Source organism: Drosophila rhopaloa, unplaced genomic scaffold, assembly GCF_018152115.1.
Source record: "Drosophila rhopaloa isolate 14029-0021.01 unplaced genomic scaffold, ASM1815211v1 contig_115, whole genome shotgun sequence".
Taxonomy (NCBI): Eukaryota; Metazoa; Arthropoda; class Insecta; order Diptera; family Drosophilidae; genus Drosophila; species Drosophila rhopaloa.
Window position 1 is genome coordinate 9,468,929 of NW_025334990.1, and position 20,165 is coordinate 9,489,093.

General features: G+C 39.9%; 2 protein-coding genes across 2 annotated transcripts; one reads left to right on the forward strand and one right to left on the reverse strand.

Annotated features, from left to right (window-relative positions):
- Positions 1–10,567: 10,567 nt before the first annotated feature.
- LOC108049438 lies at positions 10,568–11,390 on the reverse strand. Its single transcript, XM_017130614.1, has 4 exons — positions 11,103–11,390; positions 10,941–11,035; positions 10,726–10,879; positions 10,568–10,659 (listed from the first exon to the last, which is right to left on the reverse strand). Exons 1-4 carry the CDS (start codon positions 11,200–11,202, stop codon positions 10,592–10,594), a joined length of 417 nt encoding a protein of 138 aa, XP_016986103.1. The 5' UTR covers positions 11,203–11,390; the 3' UTR covers positions 10,568–10,591.
- A 6,778-nt stretch (positions 11,391–18,168) lies between these two features.
- LOC108049440 (dynein light chain roadblock-type 1) lies at positions 18,169–18,787 on the forward strand. The gene is made up of 2 exons (XM_017130616.1): positions 18,169–18,266; positions 18,337–18,787. Exons 1-2 carry the CDS (start codon positions 18,246–18,248, stop codon positions 18,658–18,660), a joined length of 345 nt encoding a protein of 114 aa, XP_016986105.1. The 5' UTR covers positions 18,169–18,245; the 3' UTR covers positions 18,661–18,787.
- The last annotated feature ends 1,378 nt before the right edge of the window (positions 18,788–20,165 follow it).

A 20,165-nucleotide genomic window follows, 5' to 3' on the forward strand; every position in this document is an offset into this window, starting at 1 on the left:
CAGTTGTGAGCTCCCCGACTTCGCCGACTTCTCGAATCGAAGACAAAGCCTGTAATTTAATTTTTTGCCCGTTCGAATGCTTCTGCTGCTCTTGTTGCTGCATTCTGTGGCCCAAAGTAGTCAGTTAGTTAGCGCTGCGATCGCCATTTCTTCGCTCGGATTGGGAATTTCTTCCCTTTAACACATTTTGGCATGCAATTTGTTGAAATTAACTTCAATTGCAATTTCTGTTCTGTTCTCGCCGTCCGCACCGCCTGCCATTGCCTTTTGTCATTCCCATTGGGTTATCGTTGCCGCATCTTTTTGGGCCAACTGACATGTGCATATAGTCATGGATATGGCCATTAGAGCGGCAATCTGGCTGTCAGAGCGAGGGGAGATCGGTCCGCAACTCGATTGCCGTTCCACTGTGAAGTAATGCCCCCCAGGCGGAGAAACCGTTAATGGCAAATGAACAGAGCCTTGCGATTAATTTAACGGGCACCTTAAGCTGGGGATTACGCTGCGGATTGTGGCACAAGTTCCTAGCAAAGGGATTCCTGTTCCTTTCTGGTTAATTTACTCCTGACTTCTGCCAACTTCACTTCATACCTTGGTTCGATTGCAATCCCGCCATTAATATGCCAGTTTTATATTCGTAGTATTCGTATATCCCCCAGCCTTATATTATTTCTACACTGAGACATATGAGATGGAACACTTCTCATCCACATGGTTTTATAATGAATTTACCTATGATGAATATCTCTAAAAAAATTTGTCTGTAAAACAAGGTGATCTAACAGTTTTCTACCAACTCTATTAAAAAATAGTAAACATTTGTTACATCGAAATATTCAAAAGGAAAAAATAAACGATGCTGTTAAAGAATTTGTAATGCAGGGAAGTGTTGTAAGACTTAATAATTAATAATAATTTAGCAAAACGGTTTTATTATAATGTAAGTGAATACAAACTTAATTGTTTTTAGAGTAAATAAGATTATTTTCGGTGCAGTCCTTGGTGAGTTGCCATCGACTGGACTCCGCCTAATATGAAGCAACACCATTAACAGCATGCAAATTAAAAGTACTCAACAACATATCAACTGGCGAGCTACCAGGCTGCCATCTCCATCTCCAGGTCCAGTTCAGTTGCTCTAGCAGATCCAGCTCCGACTGCGAGTTGGACTGTATCCTGCTGGTTTCGCTGTCGGCTAGGGCACCAAATGCTGTCGAAACAAAGACTAAATGCCTGAAACCTAGAAAAGAGCAGGGCAAAGTGGGGCGGCACGGCACGAAGTGACCGGCAAGAAGCTATCAAAGCTGGCGATGGTAATTGCAGGTTTCGCTGCAAACATTTTGCACCAAAACGACGTCGCTGCATTTCAAGGAGCTGCCTCATCTCCATCCACCTTGTTTTTGGCTCACAACTTGGACTACAATGCCGGCGATGGCTGCCCTCGACGCGCATGCGCAACAGCCATGTAGATCCGACTGGCAATGGCCATCAGTCAACCGCCCGACTCTTCGACTTTTCGCCTTCTCGACTGCCTGACTGCTCGACTTAATGACGGACTAGTCACCATTGAGTGGAAAAAACACTCAGAGGCGAGTACTTGCTCACAGAACAAGGGCAAACGCGATTGAAAACTTGAAATTTAACCTGATTGGTCAGCCATTATATTTAGTTTAAGGTAAACTTTTTAGTTTAAATAAATTACTTATTAATTAATTAAATTTATGATTAACCCATCACCATTTAAAAGTTAGTGTAAGCATTCAATAAATCACCTTTAAATAGAAAACTATCTTCAGTCAGATGTTTATAGTCTGAAATTTCCTTTCTTTTCAAATCGTAAAATTTTGAAAATGGCTTTTTGATCTAATATAACTTTGATTGGAATTAAACTAAAATCTTAGTTTTGATCAGTTAAGACTTTAAAATCTTTTCCCAAAGAAACAAATTGTTTGGTTAGGTTATACATTTTTGATAATACAAATTTCTGACTAGAAGAGTTTTTCAAACATATATAATATTAATATATATTTAAAAAATTAGCTTCGCGACTTCTAACTGAGTTATTTGTTAGAATTACCAAACAAGAACATCCTTTTGCTATCCCGAAAAATCGGCTCCTCGAAGTGCTTCGTTTTCGTTTTTATCAAGAAGAGTTATTTAAACATCTATAAATATATGACATTAAACAACACCGTTTCCGACCACTAACTGAATTTTATTCACAGAAAATCCCAAATAATACTATATCTCCCTATCCTGCAAGATTTTCTCTTGGAAATGCCTTGACTTTTGGTGTGGACGAACGACTCAGCTAAGCCTGAACCTGAATCGAGGCATATCGGGCATTTAGGGCCCATTGTGGCCGACTCCCTCTGGCTACCTGCCGCCTGTTTGTCTTTGCCATTAGAGCCACCGCACAATTTCCCAAATGACAAACATGCCAAAACGGCTACAGCCCTAGACAATGGATGTCCAGGAGCAGCGGGGCAAGAGGAGGAGGAGCAGAAGCAGGAGCTGCAGGATGGCCAACAAAGGCAGTGGATGGAACAGCAGCAGCACATTAATCACAATGCTCCAAAACGGCTTGACAGGCATCTACGTGGAATTGTCCCTGGTCCCCGACTGAGTGTGTGGTATCCTTGGCATAATTCTTATTCAATCGCTAAGGACAATGGCTCGTTGTAGTTTCAATTTGCGGTGGGCTTGAGATTTGTGCCAAGACAATTGCCAAGACAGGAAGCCAACGACTCCGGTCATCAATTTAAAAAATGAAAATTTTCCTTCTGTCTTGGCACAGGCCGGAAAATGGAAAATTAAATTAACCTTTGCTGGCTGCTGTTGTCTTTCTCTTTCTGTTTCTGTTTCCCTTTCCCTATTGCCAGTTTCTGTGTGTGTTGTTTTCTGGCCAAAACAAATGCAAGTCTGGAGTCCGAAGTGCGATAGCATCTACTGCCGAAATATGTTAATTTTCAATTTAGTAGTTGGACGCTCTGGAAAAATTGTGTTTTTATATATACCACCCTCCCCTCTCTCTTTCTGTTTTTTTTTAATTTTTCGTTTATTTTTTGGGCCTGGTCTTGGTCTTATTGGAGGTACTCGAGCGGAACGGGAACCGAAGTTTCCAGGGGAGCAGCGCGTCGAACGAATTATCACGTCCACTAATCTGCTGCATATAATTTTCGGAGGCGTAGTTAGAGCTGCGACCCCGCCCCTTGAACAAGAAGAGGAAGTGTTGCCATGTTAGTTCGCCACTCGCCGACTTCATAAACAATTTGTTGGGCCTGCTTTCGGGCCCAGACTGAAGAAATAATTAAGACATTATAAATTATTTGGGCCGGGGGTGTTGATTGTCCGGCTTTGTCTGCAACATTTTCGTTCTTAATGAGCATAACAAAATATTTCATTTGATATGTATCTGCGTTCTTTTCATCATACTCGTTGATAGTTTGAGTTATGAGATGCGGACGGTTGACCTTCCGCTCTGGGGTTGATTGTGGGAACTACTTTTGATAACACCACTCAGATTTAAATGATCCATTTCAAGGCGGGCATTCAAAGAGATTTCTCGCCCTTTGACTCGTTCATTCAAAGTTAACGTCTTTTATAACTTAATTAAAAATAATGCAAGTCAAGATAAAGAAAGAATTATACTCATTTTTAATAATTAAACAGATCATAATATCTTATAATTTTCCAAAGTCACAATAAAAGGGCAATTAGTATGATAAGTAAGAGGTAACTATTTGAATAAATGAAAAGTTGTAGCATTTGGAATTTTTAAATATCTACGATTAAAAAGACAATAATACACTTTTATCGTTTATTTTAAATAATACTTATTTTAATTCTGATACTAGAAATATATTAATGCTCAGGTTCAGGTTTAAATTAAAAAAATGTATATCCTTTGCCCTATAGTAGAAAATATAAAATAATATTTTAGCATCAAGTCGAGATGGATTTGGTTGCATTCCATTTGCAAATTCCTGCTTTCCATTCATTTTAACTTTTTAAATTACATTTCATTTTAGTAAATGCAGTTGGCAGGTGAATGGACTCCGCAAAAGGCCACTTGGTAAAAACGCAGACCGAAACACATGCATTTCGCGGGGCTTTCAATTAAGCTGAAAAGTTTTTAAATCAAAACTGTTAAATGTCGAAAACTTCACCGATTTGAGGGGCACTCACAGCCAGTTAGTTACCTGAATGGATCAGTCAGTGAAGCGCCTGCCAGAGATGCGAATCTCAGCCGGGATCTGAATCGGACTACGAGTTGGAATCGAAATCGGAATCAGAATCAGCGCAGCAAAAACGATTTTTAAATCAATTTCTCAATCAATGTCAGAGTGAATACAAAACACACGCCGAAGGAGAAGCTCTTTGCTTTTTTGGATTTCGATTGGAGTCGCGCGATTCCTGGAAATCGGCAAAAGGCTGGAAATCGTGTGCTCGCATACTGGTACCGAAAAGTAAAAGGTTCAAATTGTGTCCAAAATGTCAAAAGCGGGCTCAATATGATCGCCGCCGCCTCTCCGCAACAGAAGCCCAGGAAATTTGATCGCATGCAGATAGTGCTGGGCCTGGGACTCGAGTTGGCCAAGGTTCTGGGCTAAAGCTCAACTTGGCCTGTTCTGTTCTCTTCTGGGGCTCTGGGCCTGGGCATGCAACTGTTTTGTCGTTTTTGGCGTGCGATAACCCAAGTCAATGACTGCCACTGCGGTCTGAGATCCCCATCCACATCCACATCCCCATCCAGATCCCCACCCTCCGCCTTATCCGGCATGAAAAGTGAACTTGACTGCAGTCGGCACTCGAGTGCACTGCCAACTTACGGGAGCCATGGGCCAAGGCGGTTTCGGCCCGGCTAAAACTGCACTCCCGGCCGCAGTCTCATCCTCATCAGCATCATCATCGCTGCATACAATCGCCGATAATCTCACGCTTGGCATCGGCAATATCGGCGCAGACAGCGCATCCGCACTGCAAAAAATTCATATCGAGTTCTTTTAAAATATTTAACAAAGTAAACTCAATTTTTCTGATAATATTTTACTGTTCCTAACCAAGTCTTAAAGATTGATTAAAAGACATTTATTTTATAAGATCTTATAACAATCAATATAAAATAGAGATGGACAAAAGATTACAAAATAAAACCATGTAGAGCTTAATTAAATAAAAAAAATTTAATTATTTAAAATATTATTGTAGTAATTTTACCGGACAAATCCGGTAAAATTTTATGTTACTCCTGTTAAAATTGGGATAAAATTTGTACATCATACTTAGATATCAACCCAATATCAACCGAAAAGATTTCTGTGCCATTAACTAGGTGTTCCAATTTCCACTTTTGCCTTAGTCTAAATTAAGTGAATATATTTTAAAATATTGAAATATTTAATTCTCTATTATCTCTATTTATAATTTTGTCAAATGTCGATTAACACCCCTGTCTATTTCTCTCTGTGAGAACAGCTCCGACCTGGGCTGGGAGTTCGGTTTAGTTCGCTTTAGTTTAGTTTGGCCCCTGGTCGGGCAGTTGTTGTGACTTGGCATTCAATTGAATTTCGTTAAATTACATGAATGTATAACCATTTTAATTTTCTTTTCGGCTGCTGCTCGGAATCGTCTGGGATCTGGTTTGGGCCCTGTTTTGGGCCCGGTTTGGGCCGGGACTCCTTCGCTGCGACGGCGGGATGCGATCTCGCCGCGCTTGTAGTCGATGCCTTTTGAATGATGACCCTACAAATCACGTTTCGCAATGGCTCTGGTTCCTGCTCCGATCATCAAGATGCTGGGCCGCCGATAGTCGCACCAGGAGGCATTCCCATAATGACGATGATGATGGGGAAGTGCCAGCGGCGACGGCTCCCAGGAAAATGGCTTTTCGAAGGTGTTGCCACCGGGCTTCTTCATGTTCAGCTGGGTATTTTCTATTTTCCCTCAGCGGTACAGTGCGCGCCGCGTTCGGTAGTCACTCTTTGGGCAATGCACTATTAGTTAATGGTTTTCCAGTTGATTGACGTAGCCAATATTCCTTGTGTCATGTGGGTTTCCCCCATTCCTCAGTTATTCTCCTTTTTTTTATCGACTGTGTTTGTTGTATAACAAATCCCATTTCGTGACTGTCAAAGGCCCAACCACTTTTGTTTACTTAGGTTCCCAGAGACCTTCGGCTGAATGCCATAACGATTCTGCGACTACTCCCACCGAGAATTTCGCACTGCACAAATCATGTTCATTACCCAACCACCGCTGCTCTGTCAGTTAATTTCAATTTCGAACATGATACGCCCCAAAAAGGATAACTCGTGTGACAAAAAACAATTAAGTCCCGGGGTGACACGAAACGTGAATGTCCCGTTGCATAGAAAACAGGGAGTGGGTCGCAGTCACAGTCACAGTCAACAGTGCAAAGCCCAAGTAATGCCAGCTCTCAGTTCCCATACTACCAAATCCATACTACCTGCACATGCACGGTGAAAGCGTGAAAACGAAATGAAAAATCACGGACTGAAGAGGAGGTGGAGAGAGGGAGGGGGGCGGAGGGTCGGGCGCCGAGGCATGCACAATTGGGCGTTGTAATTGAATTAGTCACACCCACAGATTGCACACATGAATGACTTGCCGAAGACAAAAAGACACGGGAGTCCTGGGGGAGGGACGCAGATCGCAGGGCGACGGCCAAGGCACGAAAAAACTGCGATTTATTTATTAAACTAGGTTACCAGGCAACGGCCCACGAGGAGCGGGGAGGGGCGGTGAGGGGCGGGGCAGGGATGAATGGATTTTCCCAAGGCTGGTCTGGTAAACGATTTATGAAATGCATTTAAGCAGCGCTTAGGACAGATTACACAAAAGGATCTGCCACTCAATGTAGGGCTCAGAAATTCACACAAGAGTGAAAATGTCGATTTAATATGGGTCTCTTCTCCTGAATTTATTTAGTCCTTTATGCGGAATTACTTATTCACTGAATAGTTAAGAAATATTTAAAGGTTTCAAAATTGAGACAGTCATTCTTACTCCCTCGATGCAAGTTCGCATATTTTTCATGTTTATAATTGAGGTTTTAATATAAGAGAAAATGTAAATATATAATCGATAAGCTGAATGAATACAATTTTTTATTGTAACACCACCTTTTTCAAAAGTCTTAGTTATGCTGACAAGATAAAATAAAAGTTTTGAATTTTATTAACAATGTTAAAGTCGAATTTTAACAACATTTTCGTAAATTAAGCAATACAGGTGCTAGAAAATCCCATTACATTTTGCTAAGTTCAATGTATAAAACTTATATTAAATCAACTTAGAAATCTTTAAAACCTAATTTTATTTGTATTTATCTGCCAAAGGGTTGATTAAGTTTTATTTTATGTTATCTTAAGTCTTGCTCTTAAAGTAAAATTAAGTAAAATTGTCGTTATATTAAGATATATAAAAAAATTTAAAAAAAAAGTAATTTTATAAGGCTCTGTAACATTTAATTTGTACATTAAGTTTTTAAATGGACAAATCATATTTTTAAATGGATAATTTCCGTAGAGTACTCTCTAAGTACACCATATTTAGTTGGCTGGGTTCAAGGAGGTCCTGGGAGTTCTTAAGATGCAGCTACTGAACTCCTACTGACTCACACACATCAGCAACGAAAGAGTCCTCCGATTTGGCCGCCTGGGAACTCTGACCCGGTGTGTCTGTGTGTGGCTGACTTTCACTGTGCGTGTGTGTGGGTGAGTGGATAATGGGGTGAGTGGGTGGTTAGTGTGTCTCAAGGACCGCTGTGGCACCGCTCAAGTATTTGCCGACATGTGCAAACACTGCGAGGCCAATTTGCATTATAATCGGGAGCAGTGCTAACCGAGTGCTGACTTGACCTTGTCACACACACACACTCGCACAGTCACACAGATACACACTCACTCACTCACACAAATTACAGCCCGTTTTTCTACTACACTTTCTCGAGCACTTTTTTCAGCGCCGCCCGAAAGTATGCTTTGAGATTGTGCAGCTCGTAATTAAACATGTAACCAAAGCGAAAGGGCGACCCGGCACTACATTAAGGTTATTTATCGTCGAGTGTCGAGTGCCCTACAGCTGCTGCTACTTGCTACTTGCTACTATGCCACTCTGCTATTTAAAATGATAAAATGCATGTTGACCTCAACGGAGCAGCCGAGAGTGAGGCGCACTCAACGCGTCCTGGCACACAGGATCTGTAATAAAATCCAAAAATGTGTTGCCACAAAAATGTTATTTCCTAAATAAACCCGGGGATGGGGCACCCAGGTGGCACAGGTGCTCCAGTTCCACGTGCAAGCCCAGCTCATCGCATCTCAGCTCGTCGGATAGCGACAGTCTGCTCTGCTCTGCTCTCATCTCGGGCTGAAGTTACTCATGCGGTTTTTACTGGTAATTAAATTAAATTTATTTAAGTTGAGTTAGCTTACGCTGGCTGGGCTGCTCCTCGGTGGATTGCCCCCTGCCAGCCTGGCTTGGGTTACGGTGGTTTCTGGCAACAATGTTGCGGTGGGGCAACCACAGCAGCCCGGCAGTGCCACTCGCTCTCAGGTGTCCATCCACTCCTAAAGCCGCTCCCTGTTCTTCCGTTGCATTTAAAGTGACACCTTTGTTGCTTAAAGTGTGTAATCGGAGCTGATAAAAGCTTTTGCCATTTGGAAGTACCGAATGCCTGGGGCCATAAAACGAAATCTTTACTGTATTGTGTTTTAGCTTAAAAAGCTCATTGGAAGGGATCATCGTTTTAGAATTTTTGAGTTTCCCAAAGTATCTCAAAGTTCTCCAGATAATATCAAGTATTGACTAAAAAGTACAAGCCCCATTTATTTACCTGCTAGCCTTGCAATTTTGTTGGCCACTTAAAAGCAGCTTACAACCCGAAAAGCTGGTAAGGTCAAGAGTCAGTCGGAAAACGGGAGTAGAATGGAAAAGAAAAGGGATAGAAAAGCAATTGAAAATCTGGCTCTCTTGCGGTTGTTATATTCACATTATTTTTTTTATTGCACAATTCACGCTGTTTGCCATTTCTGGGCCCAGTTGTTTGGCTGCCAACTTTATTTATAGGTCATTCGTTGTGAAACTAGGTGGTGGGGGAATTCACAGCGCCACAATAACAATGGCTTATGCCCAAGTATGCAAGTATTGTGCACAATATATTATTTTATTTTTCACAATTTTCCAATTGCAGCAGCGGTGCCTATTTTGTATTTGTTCCATTGCTGGAAATGCTTTGAAAGTATTTACAAACGTTTTCGTTGCAGTGCTAGAGACACGAATCACCCCTCACAAAAATCCAGGAAATGCCGAGGGAAGAGCTTAAATTTAAGTATTGAATATGTTATACACTTTGGCAACTTTGTTTTCTTTTAAGTTAAATTGTAAGAACTTATAACTAAAATAATGCCGGCTTCCCTCTTGCATTCCATACTTTAATTACTAATTAAGCGCTATTTTATGAATGTTGCAAACTTTGTGCTTTTCTAAAGCTGTGAGGTATTGGACCTGAAGACCATCTGGGGTAAAAGAATAACAATACAAAATTATATTTTTATTGTTATATCCCTACCTATATTAAGATAACCCTGGAGATAACGATTGTCAAGTTGGAAATACCCCAAAAGAAGTTAGTCTCGTTGGCCCAACATCAGACCAAAGAGTGTTGGCACTGCCAAAAGCATTTCAATTTCAATTTTTATGCTGAGGCCTTGCCACCGTGTTGCTGCTGTTGTGCTGCAGTTGCTGCTGTTGTGTTGCTGCTGTGATGTTGCTGCTGTGATGTTGCTGTTGCTGGCAGGCAGCGACCGAAATCGTGCCGTTAATCGCTTTAAATATGCGACAGGTTGTTGCCAGGTCGGTGGCGTCTCCGCGGCAGCTCGCGCTCGTGTTTTCAGCTGGATTTGCAGCCTGTGAGTGAAGGATTTCATAATCCCCTGCATTTGTCTCACCGATTATGCAATTTGACCAGCCAGCAGTTGGGCTGGTACTCGCTGCACACAATTCAGGAAGTCATTTGCCAAATGTATTAAAGCCTTTGTACAAATAAATGTTTATTTAAATTAGACGCCCGACAAATAAACACAAAAGACCTGGAATAGCGAACAGAAAATGCCGAAATACGAAAGCACAGAAATAAACGGTAGCGTTTTGTGTTTGATTTTCACTTTCTATTTGCGGTCGGTTTACCATTCGCATTTGATTTGTTGTCACCCATTGTTATTGCTTCTATTATTTTATGCAAATTTGGATCCCTGGTCACTGCCTGCTATTTGTTTAATAAAAACTGGAGTCAGAAGGAATGTTGGATTTTAGACAGACATGGCTAATCTGACTCAACCTGAATTGATTAAAAATAAGGTCCCCAACATTTTACAATGATTTTGAGATTTAGCATACAGGCCGTTTAAGTCCCTTTACACAATCAATGAAGTGATATTGTTCTATACATGGATAAATGGCCAATCTGACAAAAGATCTTTTTAAAATTTAATAATATAAAATCCTACAAAAAAAAAAACCGTGGATGAATCATAAGTGTTGATTATAATTAACAAAATATTATTTATTATTGTTGTATTTTTTGCAGTTCACGCAAATAGGCATAGGGGTAGTAGGACCAAATAAAGACCAATACTGTAAAGTACAAATTTGTTATTGGCATTAAAATGTTGCTTAAAAATATTTTTTAAATTGACTAACATAAAAAGAATATACTGTACGTGGCCCTCAGAATATCGACAGCGTATCTTGAATGTCCATGATAAAATATCATTAATCGTACTTTAATAATAGTCAGAGCAATACCACACACTAGTCCAACTATTACCCAGATCAGCAGAAGACGGGGGATTTTCTAAAAAAAAAGGTTGGAACTTGAGGTGGTAAATTGATATTTTTTAATCCAAAATTCTTACCTTTAATGAGCCGACTATAAGAAGAATTGCGGCAATGAGAAGCAAGGACCAGACTACCATTGATGCTATTAGCCAATTATTATATTCTTTCGTGACTAGGATGGAGGTGTGTGTAATACGTTATTTTTGAATGGTTTTTCCCAATAGAACTTTCATATTTACCTAATTTGTAGCAATGATATGACATCTCCAAAAATCCTAATGTTATCGCCGTAATTCCGAGTAGGACACAACAGGGTCTTTGGTACCTTTCCAAGCACATTTCAAAAGTTTTCAAATTAATAAATCTATTTGCCAAGATGACTGGCTAAAAATTAAATCTTTTATTTTTCCAAGCAACTTTAGTATTTCAAGTTTCGAGTTTAAACTGTTTTGCTTCTGGTACTTTTACGCAAAGGCCATACAGGTAAATCTTAATTATTTTTAGATACATTATGTTTAAGAAATTGAAATGGCTTTTGTTAATACTACAGATTTCTTTGACATTTAATGTCAAGTCACTTTGGTTTGCATTTGAAGAAAGCGTAAGAATTCTTGATTTTAACAATTATTTGTCTACCAGTATGCAACCTAGACAATTTTATCCTAATTCACATTATTTATATATTTCCCAATAAGAGTGCGGTTATTTGTAATAAAATTTCAATCCTATGTTTGTTTCATATAGATCTCTTTTGTTAACTACTTTTTTTAGTGATTTTTATATTAATACACCCGGCTTGTATCCTATTTAAAAAAAAAAGTTTTTAATCGGAACTAGGTTTGGTAGTTATTAAGTTTCGAAAAAGAAAATAAATGCGTCGATTATTAAAAATTCTCCGAAAATAGAGACATCTTTATTTGATAATAAGCCAGGCGTATAAACGCAGTAATAGGTGCTTTTCTAGTCTTTTAACGAATAGAAAAAATCATATGATTGACATTTTATGTGAAGTTTTTTTTTAATTTTATCAGCCGCAAAAACTACTACATTAAATCTATTCCAAAAGTATGGACCACGATGATATTCCGCCTAAGACACCGGATTCCACTGGGTTTTACCAAAGGACGAAGCGCCAGCGAATTACCGCTAATGAATTAAAATCACCATTTTACATGAGACCCACTACCTTCGGCGGTAGATTAGCGTACGATCGTGCGAGTTATAAGGAGCTGGTAACCGCTTTCAAATCCGGAGTTGGCCCATTCAGACCATTTTTGGCATTGGAAAAGCCTGGCCCTGATTCTAGGGAAAAGGAACAAATTAATAAGGAGAAATTCAATTTTTTAGAACCATCTCAAATCAATTCCTTTATTACTGCAAATGACATAAGATCTCCATTTTACCAGGGACCCACTACCATCGGCGGTAAATTGTACTCTAATCGTGCGATTTATAACGCAAACCCATTTCAGGCAGTGGAACATCCTGGCCCCATTGACAATAAGACATTTCTCTCAATTGAGTCAAGGGCCAAATATTTGCTGGAACAGGAACAAATTAATAAGAAGAATGGATTTTCTCGAGGACAATCACCAGCAGCAGGATTTTCCACAGATCCGCTACTCAGTAAGGAAAACCTTTAGTTTTCCGGAGCCCATCCCGCTGGAACATCTTAATCTGAAGCGCAATTTTACCTTTACCCCACCAACTCCTTTGGATTAAAAACCTCATTTACATATGAATGTAAAGACAAAATTAATGTTTTATAAATATGAAAATATATTTTTTTTTTCTTTTAGTTTATGAACATTTTATGGCTTCGTTAATTTAGTTCGATTTGATCTTCCAGCTGGCGCAAATATCCATAGGGGTAGTAAGCAAAAAGAAAGAACAACACTGAAAGTAAGAAGTTCCATTAGAATCCTGATGAAATAAAATATTGGCTTGACTAACATATGAAGAAAATTATAAAGAAACCGCTTAGAAGATGATACCCCATTTCGGAATTGCGAAAAAAACAAAAAAATAATACCATCTTCATGACAACCAGAGAAACTCCGCACACCATTGACCCTAATATCCACATCAGCAACAGATGTTGGTTTTCCTAAAGAAAAAATAAAGAAGGTAAGATATGAATTTCATTTCTTTGCGAATACTTGCCGTTATTGCGCCTACAATCAAAATAAAAACCCCAATTATAATCAATATCCATGCTACCGCTATTGTCACTATCCAGAAATTTACAACTTTCAATATTGCTATAAATATTACAGAGGTTTTCGAAAATCGTTAATTATCTAGTATGCTGCACTCAGGTAAAAAAAATTAATTTTTAAATTATTTCTTAAATTTACCTAGTTGGTAATATTTGTATGCTAATTCCGAAAGAGCTACAATAATCGCGATCACTGCGACAAGAAAGCAACAGTACTTCCGGTTCCGACGACAGCACATTTTAATAATTTGTTAACAATTTTCCATATGAATAAATCTGGCTAATACAAAAAGAATAAGATACCAGCCAGGATTACTCAATGCATTTCTGTTCACTTAGTTTCAAATGATTGGCAATATTAGTTAATCGCCGACTAAAATAGGAACCTTCTGGGTTTGGTACTGGTGTACTATTATTATCATCCAAAAATATATTAATACTGGCAATTAATTCCAAGTCACTTTGGTTTCAATTGTAAGCAAGCGTTTGATTATATAAAATACAGTCCAAATAATTTAATTTATACTACCACGAAGTACCCAAAAAGGGAACCATTCTTGTCCAGTGAATGTCCAATTTTAATCAAAGCCATTCGTAATTGAATCAACAGCTGGTGACTGCATTTCGGGGGTCAGCCAGGATTCCCTTTATCCTGCCAGGATATCCTTCTGATCCCGATCCCAATCCCAATTCCAATCCCAATGAGTGTGTGCATTGGAATGATATTTTTACGAGTGGAGGGCACGAAAATGCCAGCATTTTAATTAAATTTTTCAAGCAATTCAAGCAAAGTTGCCAAAGGTTGACAGTGGGCAAGCGGGGGCGTGGCAGTTGCACTTTTTTGTTGACTGCACACGGCGGGAAGCGGCAACAAATGTGCAGAAAGTTTTCCCAAAGCTCTGAAGCTCCAGGGCAATTGGCATTGGCAGGGGGTGCGGGGTGAGGGGTTGGAGGGCAGGCCATTAATTAACTAGAAATGCCATTTTCCACAATTATACGTTCGCCGACTATATAGAAATGTAAAAACTAATTACATTGCAATTTGCCAGCGTAATAGCCCGGGCCAGGCTCGTGTCGCTCTGTCTCCCTCCGTTTGGCAAACTGCATGCAAAGCAAATTATGTGTGGGCGGAGAAAGGGGTGTGGGCGGTATGAGGTGAAAGGTGAAAGGGTGGGCGGATGGCGGACTAACAAGTTTCCGCGCTACTTCCTTGGAAATTCAAAATCAATGCAGAAAACGAAGGACACATCCTGCTGGCTCGGCTCGGAAGTTTGTCCAGGCCCTGTTCCACACCAACTCGCAGTCCTCAGCAAGGACTCAGGTGTCCCCTTTGAGCATGTGTGTGTGCTGGGCAGGGCGGGGGGCGTGGCACATTATTATATGTTGCATGCAAGCCAATTGCAGGCCCAGTAAACTGGGAACATTGGCTTGAAATTTATCGAACCGCCGATCTAATATTTAACTGCTTATAGGAAGAGCCTTTTTAAAAATTTTTAGTGATGCTACAAAAATATAAATATAAAGAAATTGTTTTCATTTTAAGGTTGATCAATAGTTTACGATGACTTGTAGAAAGGTGGCCCACAAGTGGTCTTTTAAAAGGGTGACCCATAATTTTAACTACAGAGTCCATTGCTTTAAGATTTGTGGTTTGACTTTCTAATGATCTTCTTTGAAATTTCTTATTTTAACATTGTTAAATTTTAGGTTTTAGGTTTATTTTTAGGTTTCCGACGGCTTGTAAAACGCGTCCCACAATTGGACTTTTAGAATCCCATAACTATACCAATTTAAGTCGATTTCAAAGTTATGTCAGGTCTTAAGACCTTTGGTTTGATTATCTTATAATCTGCAGTTAAATTTGTTATTTTAACGTTGATCAAAATCACATATTTTGCGCTTGCTTCCGCTATTGTCCCAACTCAGTATGTATTTTTTAAATAATTTAAAATAATAATAGTTAGTTAATAGTTAATTAGGAAGAACAATAAATATATTTTTAGTGCCGGAAAAGAGAAGGAAATAATTTTAATTAAAAATGGTCTCATTAGCTACCTACTGATCTGAAACACCTTATCCCTTTGTTTCATTATCAAGGTAAGGAAATTAGAGCCCGACTTTGATTGACTTGGCCGATTAATGGGCAATATAATTTGCATGTGCTGTGCACCATTGTGCTTAGCGGTTACTTAAGCCGGGTTAAATTTGTCTTTAGTGCACCCGCAATACACACACAAAGCTTTTGTTGATACATTAGTTGATGATATGTAGTTGTTGTTAGGACAACGGACAATTTGATTGATGTGGGATTTGCGGCAGTTGCCGGCACAAATGGAGGAGGTCGTCCTAATCTGCCCATGGACTCGAGTTACAATTGGCTCAAGCGCCAATGTTGTCGGTCAAGTGCAATCAAAGTGCAATTTAATAATCACAAGTCCCGTCAATGTTATGTTTAAATTTTTAAAGATTTTATTGCCCTTTTAAATTACTTGATTTTACGAAAAAAGAGATATATAAGATATAGAGCAATTCGAGAAACAGGGTTTAATAAAAGAAAAATTGTATTTACAAACTTTAGTTAAAAAGGCTTTTTTTATTCGTTAAACTTTAAAAGATTGCTTAAGCACCCGCTCTAAACATGCTAAAAAGGTTTCATATATTTGCAACATTATAAAGGAATTTACAAAAAATGGCTTGAAAGAATTCTAAAGTAAAAATCTTACTTTAATGATTTTCTATTCATTAAATTTACCTAGATTCAATTTCAAATACACAGCTTTTTAAATGCGAACTTATTTTTCTGCAACATTATAAGTAAATCGAGGAACATCATGTTAAAGAGAAAAATCTCATGTTAATGGTGGCTTAATAATCTTTAAAGCTTAGAAGATGGCCTAAACAATTGAATTTAAATTGGTTTAAGCTTCAACTATACCTATTAAAATGGCTCATACTTATGAAAATGCCTCATAAATAGGAAGCCATCTCATATTTCCTAATGGACCCTCATTACTTGAAGCCGATCGAATGACGTCGTAATAGGGGGGAGTTCAATACCAGTTAACCTTTCCCAAATTCCGTTCGCCAAACGAGGTGCATTTGAGCCATCAAAACCCCGACTGTCCGACTGACGGCAGCCCGAGAAGAAGTTATGACTACAATTTGCGCTAAACCAAAGCAAACCAAACAATTTGTGGTCGCCTCTAATGCACTCACATATAACCCATGCCCAGTTTGAGACCCGGCTCCTGGCCAATAATTACGCAGAGGAGCGGAGGATGGGACGTAAATTATGTGTGCAAGTTGTGCGTAAAGTTCGGGCAATGCTTAAACTTTAGCGCCGTGCTCAAGGACAGGGAAAAGGGATTGGGTTTGGAATTGGGAACGGGAACGGGAAAGGGGAACGGATGGCCGCTGACAAAGTGGCTGCACTTCCACATTCACTTCCCCCTGTAATGTCATAAAGTTTATCAGAGGAAGCCGCTCCTCGGCAGCCAAACAGCCAGCCAACCAGCAAGTCAGCCGTTTTTGGACCCCATGTGCACTGAGCAGCTCCATTGTGCTCCATTGAGCTCTGCCGGCTCCTTTCTATACTTTATGGCATATTATTGGCATAAACATGGCGACGTGCAGTTGGTGGATGCGGCTCAGAAGACCTCCTTCGACTGGCTTGCAAGGTGCAAGCTGAAAATTGTGTGATTTATGCAATGTGTCAGACAAAGCGTTCAATTAGCGACTTAAATTGCGAGGCAAGAAGGCCTAGACAACAAAAATGCAGTCGGAGATTTCCACTTCGACTCGGAACTCTGACCCAGTTCTCCTTCCCCGGGTTGACAGTCGAATTATATAAAATATGGCCGAGGAACCCTTATGATGCCCACATAAATATATTTCATGTGCGTGTGCGTAGGGCCTGCCGAAACATTTAGCACAATTTGCGCCACATTGGTCCCCATAACAATGCCTCATCTTCGGCAGTCCAATCCGCATCGAGATGGACAGAAGGACAGACAGACAGACGGACCATTATTGATGATACCGAATGCCTCTAAATTATCAATTGACCATAAATTTGCTCATTACGTTCGCTTCTCCGGTTTGGGGTATTTTCATTCAAGTTTCCATCCTCGACTCCTTGAGCGCGTCTAAGTTTTTTTGCGAGTCTGGGCCAAACGCTTAGCGTTTAACCTGAAACGACTTGGACTCGACTCAAACTCGGACGTCTCATCATCATTTGCCATTGTTGGATTGGATTGGATGGCTGCGACTTGGACTTGGACTCCAGCCGAGTGGCTGGGCTTTTAAATAACTTTTTTATAAGCTCTCTGGCCCGGCGAGTTATTGGCATTTGGTCTGAGATGCGATGCGGTTATGGCCGCCCGGCAAATTGTTGTTTACAGCTGTCGGGTGTTGGTATTTCATGGCCCTGTTCCTCGCTGCACCGCTATAATTGCACTTTATGCTCTGGGAGCGCACCTCGAAAGTGGGCCGTCCATGCTTGGCAGCTAAGTTAAGAGCCGATTAGACCTGGCCGGGAAGTTAGAGCCCGCTTTGGCAAATAACTCCCGCCTAATTTGGCCCTGCTCAGCATCGGGCTAAATCATCAAATGCCCGTGATTATGACGTCACAGGGATGATACCTGCGGAATTTATTATTGTTTGTCCTTGTTATGGATACTAATAACAGTACGGACATAGTTCTATATCGGCTTATTGCTATAAACACTGGTGGCATATGAAACAATGTATTCTTTTGGAATTGCAAACAGCGTTGTATTATTTTCATTTAAATTCTGGATAAATTATTTTAACACAAGCCTTAGGGTCATTATTTTAATTGAAGAATGTACTGAAATATTTTAATACCACTGTAATGCAATAAAAACTTTTTTAAACAAGGGAATAATCCATTCTTTTACAATCGTTAGCATCTTAATAAATTGTTGTCAACGAGGAAATTAAATATTTATATTTAGTTTCTATGTAATATTTGAACACAAAAATACAAACAAAAATGAAATTCTATGAAATTTCAAGGTTTACTTAGAAAATACATTTCATTCAACAAAAACAAATCAAAGCAGCCCGGGAAATCAATGATTAAATAAACATCTGAACAATCTCAGATCAGTAGAACTCTTTCAGTAGAACTCTGTAATCAAAAATGCAGGTTGCAGAAGTTGATGTAAGTTTGGAAAATTACTGGTTACTCAACTGAGTATCTTTTTTTAATTAATTGACCAACAAACCCGCAGCCTATTCGCACCAAGAGGTATGTGGAGGAGACTTTTCGCCTTTTGCAGGCCAAACCCGGCGTTGAGGACATCCTGATCATGAATCATTCGGGTGTGCCGGTCAAAACATCGATGGATCGACAGGAAAGTCTTCAGTACGCCTGTCTATACGACAACCTAAAGGAAAAGTGCCAGGCATTCCTAACCAAAATGGAGCCAGCTCAAACTTTGACCTTTTTGAGGGTTCGCACCAAATACCACGAGGTGCTCATTACACCGGATGCCAAGATCACCGTTTTGGTGGTCCAAAATGCCAAGGATTCTTTCATTAACATAAAAGGATAGAAAAATTTCGCATTTAAAAATATTTTTCCGATACGAACACATTTTTGATTGTGGGCACATATCTATTTTAACCACGTTAATTCAAATGTAACCCAAATAAAGAATTCAGTTGAACTTCGACTATTAACCGTCGGTAGATTTCCAACTGCAAACCGTTCTAGAGCATCTTAAATTAAACTTGATGTTTACTTTTGCCAAAATTTTATGGAGATAAGTCAAAAAATGTTCCTTGCCTCTGTCGAAGATAAATGATCCACTAGTTTATCATCACTGTTTAGATTTTCCTATAATATATTTTAGGCTGTTTTTGTTTATTCAAGCATTATAATTCTTACCCATGCAATTATTACTTAAAATCGAAAACGTGTAAGTGCATTAGCATTAAATGGAAAAATTACTTATCAAGGCTTTATTGAGAGATCTTTGTCTTTGAAATTTAACTAAATATAAGATTTTGCAGGCCACATCTTTTAAATTTGTAGAATTGAATAAGCAACGTGCAACCGCAAAAAAAATCTAAAATCTGCTAGCAACACATAAAATTTGAAAATGCTTTTGTACATTATTTTTATAATGCATATTAAATGAGGCATCTTTGGTGATATTTCTTTATGCCAATCCATGGCGACCCAACAAGTGGTTTTCTGTCTGCCAAACATCCGCATCCGCAGTGCTCCACGTTTTGGCCTGCGAGATTAACATATCACGTCGCCACAACATTTCACAAGCTCCTCCGCGATCCCCTGATCCTCGGCGCCGCACCCTCTAACTGCCTCACACCCCCCACTCTCCCACTCCCACCACTTGGAGCCTCTTGCTCTTGAGTGGCAGCTGCAAATCAGCGCGAAACCTTTTCCCCTTTTCGCAAGGGGGCGCTTGTAATATTTAACACCGTCTGAATTTTAATGCGCTTTCGACTGCCGCTCACAGCTGACAATGGTGTGCTCCTAATGGCCAACTAATATGCGCAGAATCACTTGGCAGCCGAGTCGCGAACTCGAGTCGCACTTCCAGTTGGGCTTGGGCTTTGGCTTGGCTGCCCACAGATCGTGCAACGTTGGGGCACACCACAAGACCATGTTGCAACACCTTCTTTCGGAGGAGCTCCGATCACGTCACGAGTTTGAGGAAACTGCGGAAAGAGGAGAGAAGGTGTCAATAACTTTCAAATGCCTGCCCAGGATATGCATTATATTATTATAATGCTGCAGTTCGCTCCATTCGTCTCCGGCAAATTTATGCATTTTTGAAGTTTTAATAATGTAGCTCGTTAGCCACGGTTTGTTAAACTTTGTTTTCATTTTCACTTGGCTTCACATCAAGGGACCCGTCGAGGGGTCGAATGGTATGGTCGGTGGAAGTCAGGAAGGGGGAGGGAGAGGGGGGATGTTGGGGCAGCTGCACCCGCTCCACATCGAGGCCCCAAACATCCAGCCATGCATCCATGTAGCCACACCGTAAACACAATCCCAATATCCCCCATCACGTGTGCCTGTCTTCACTCC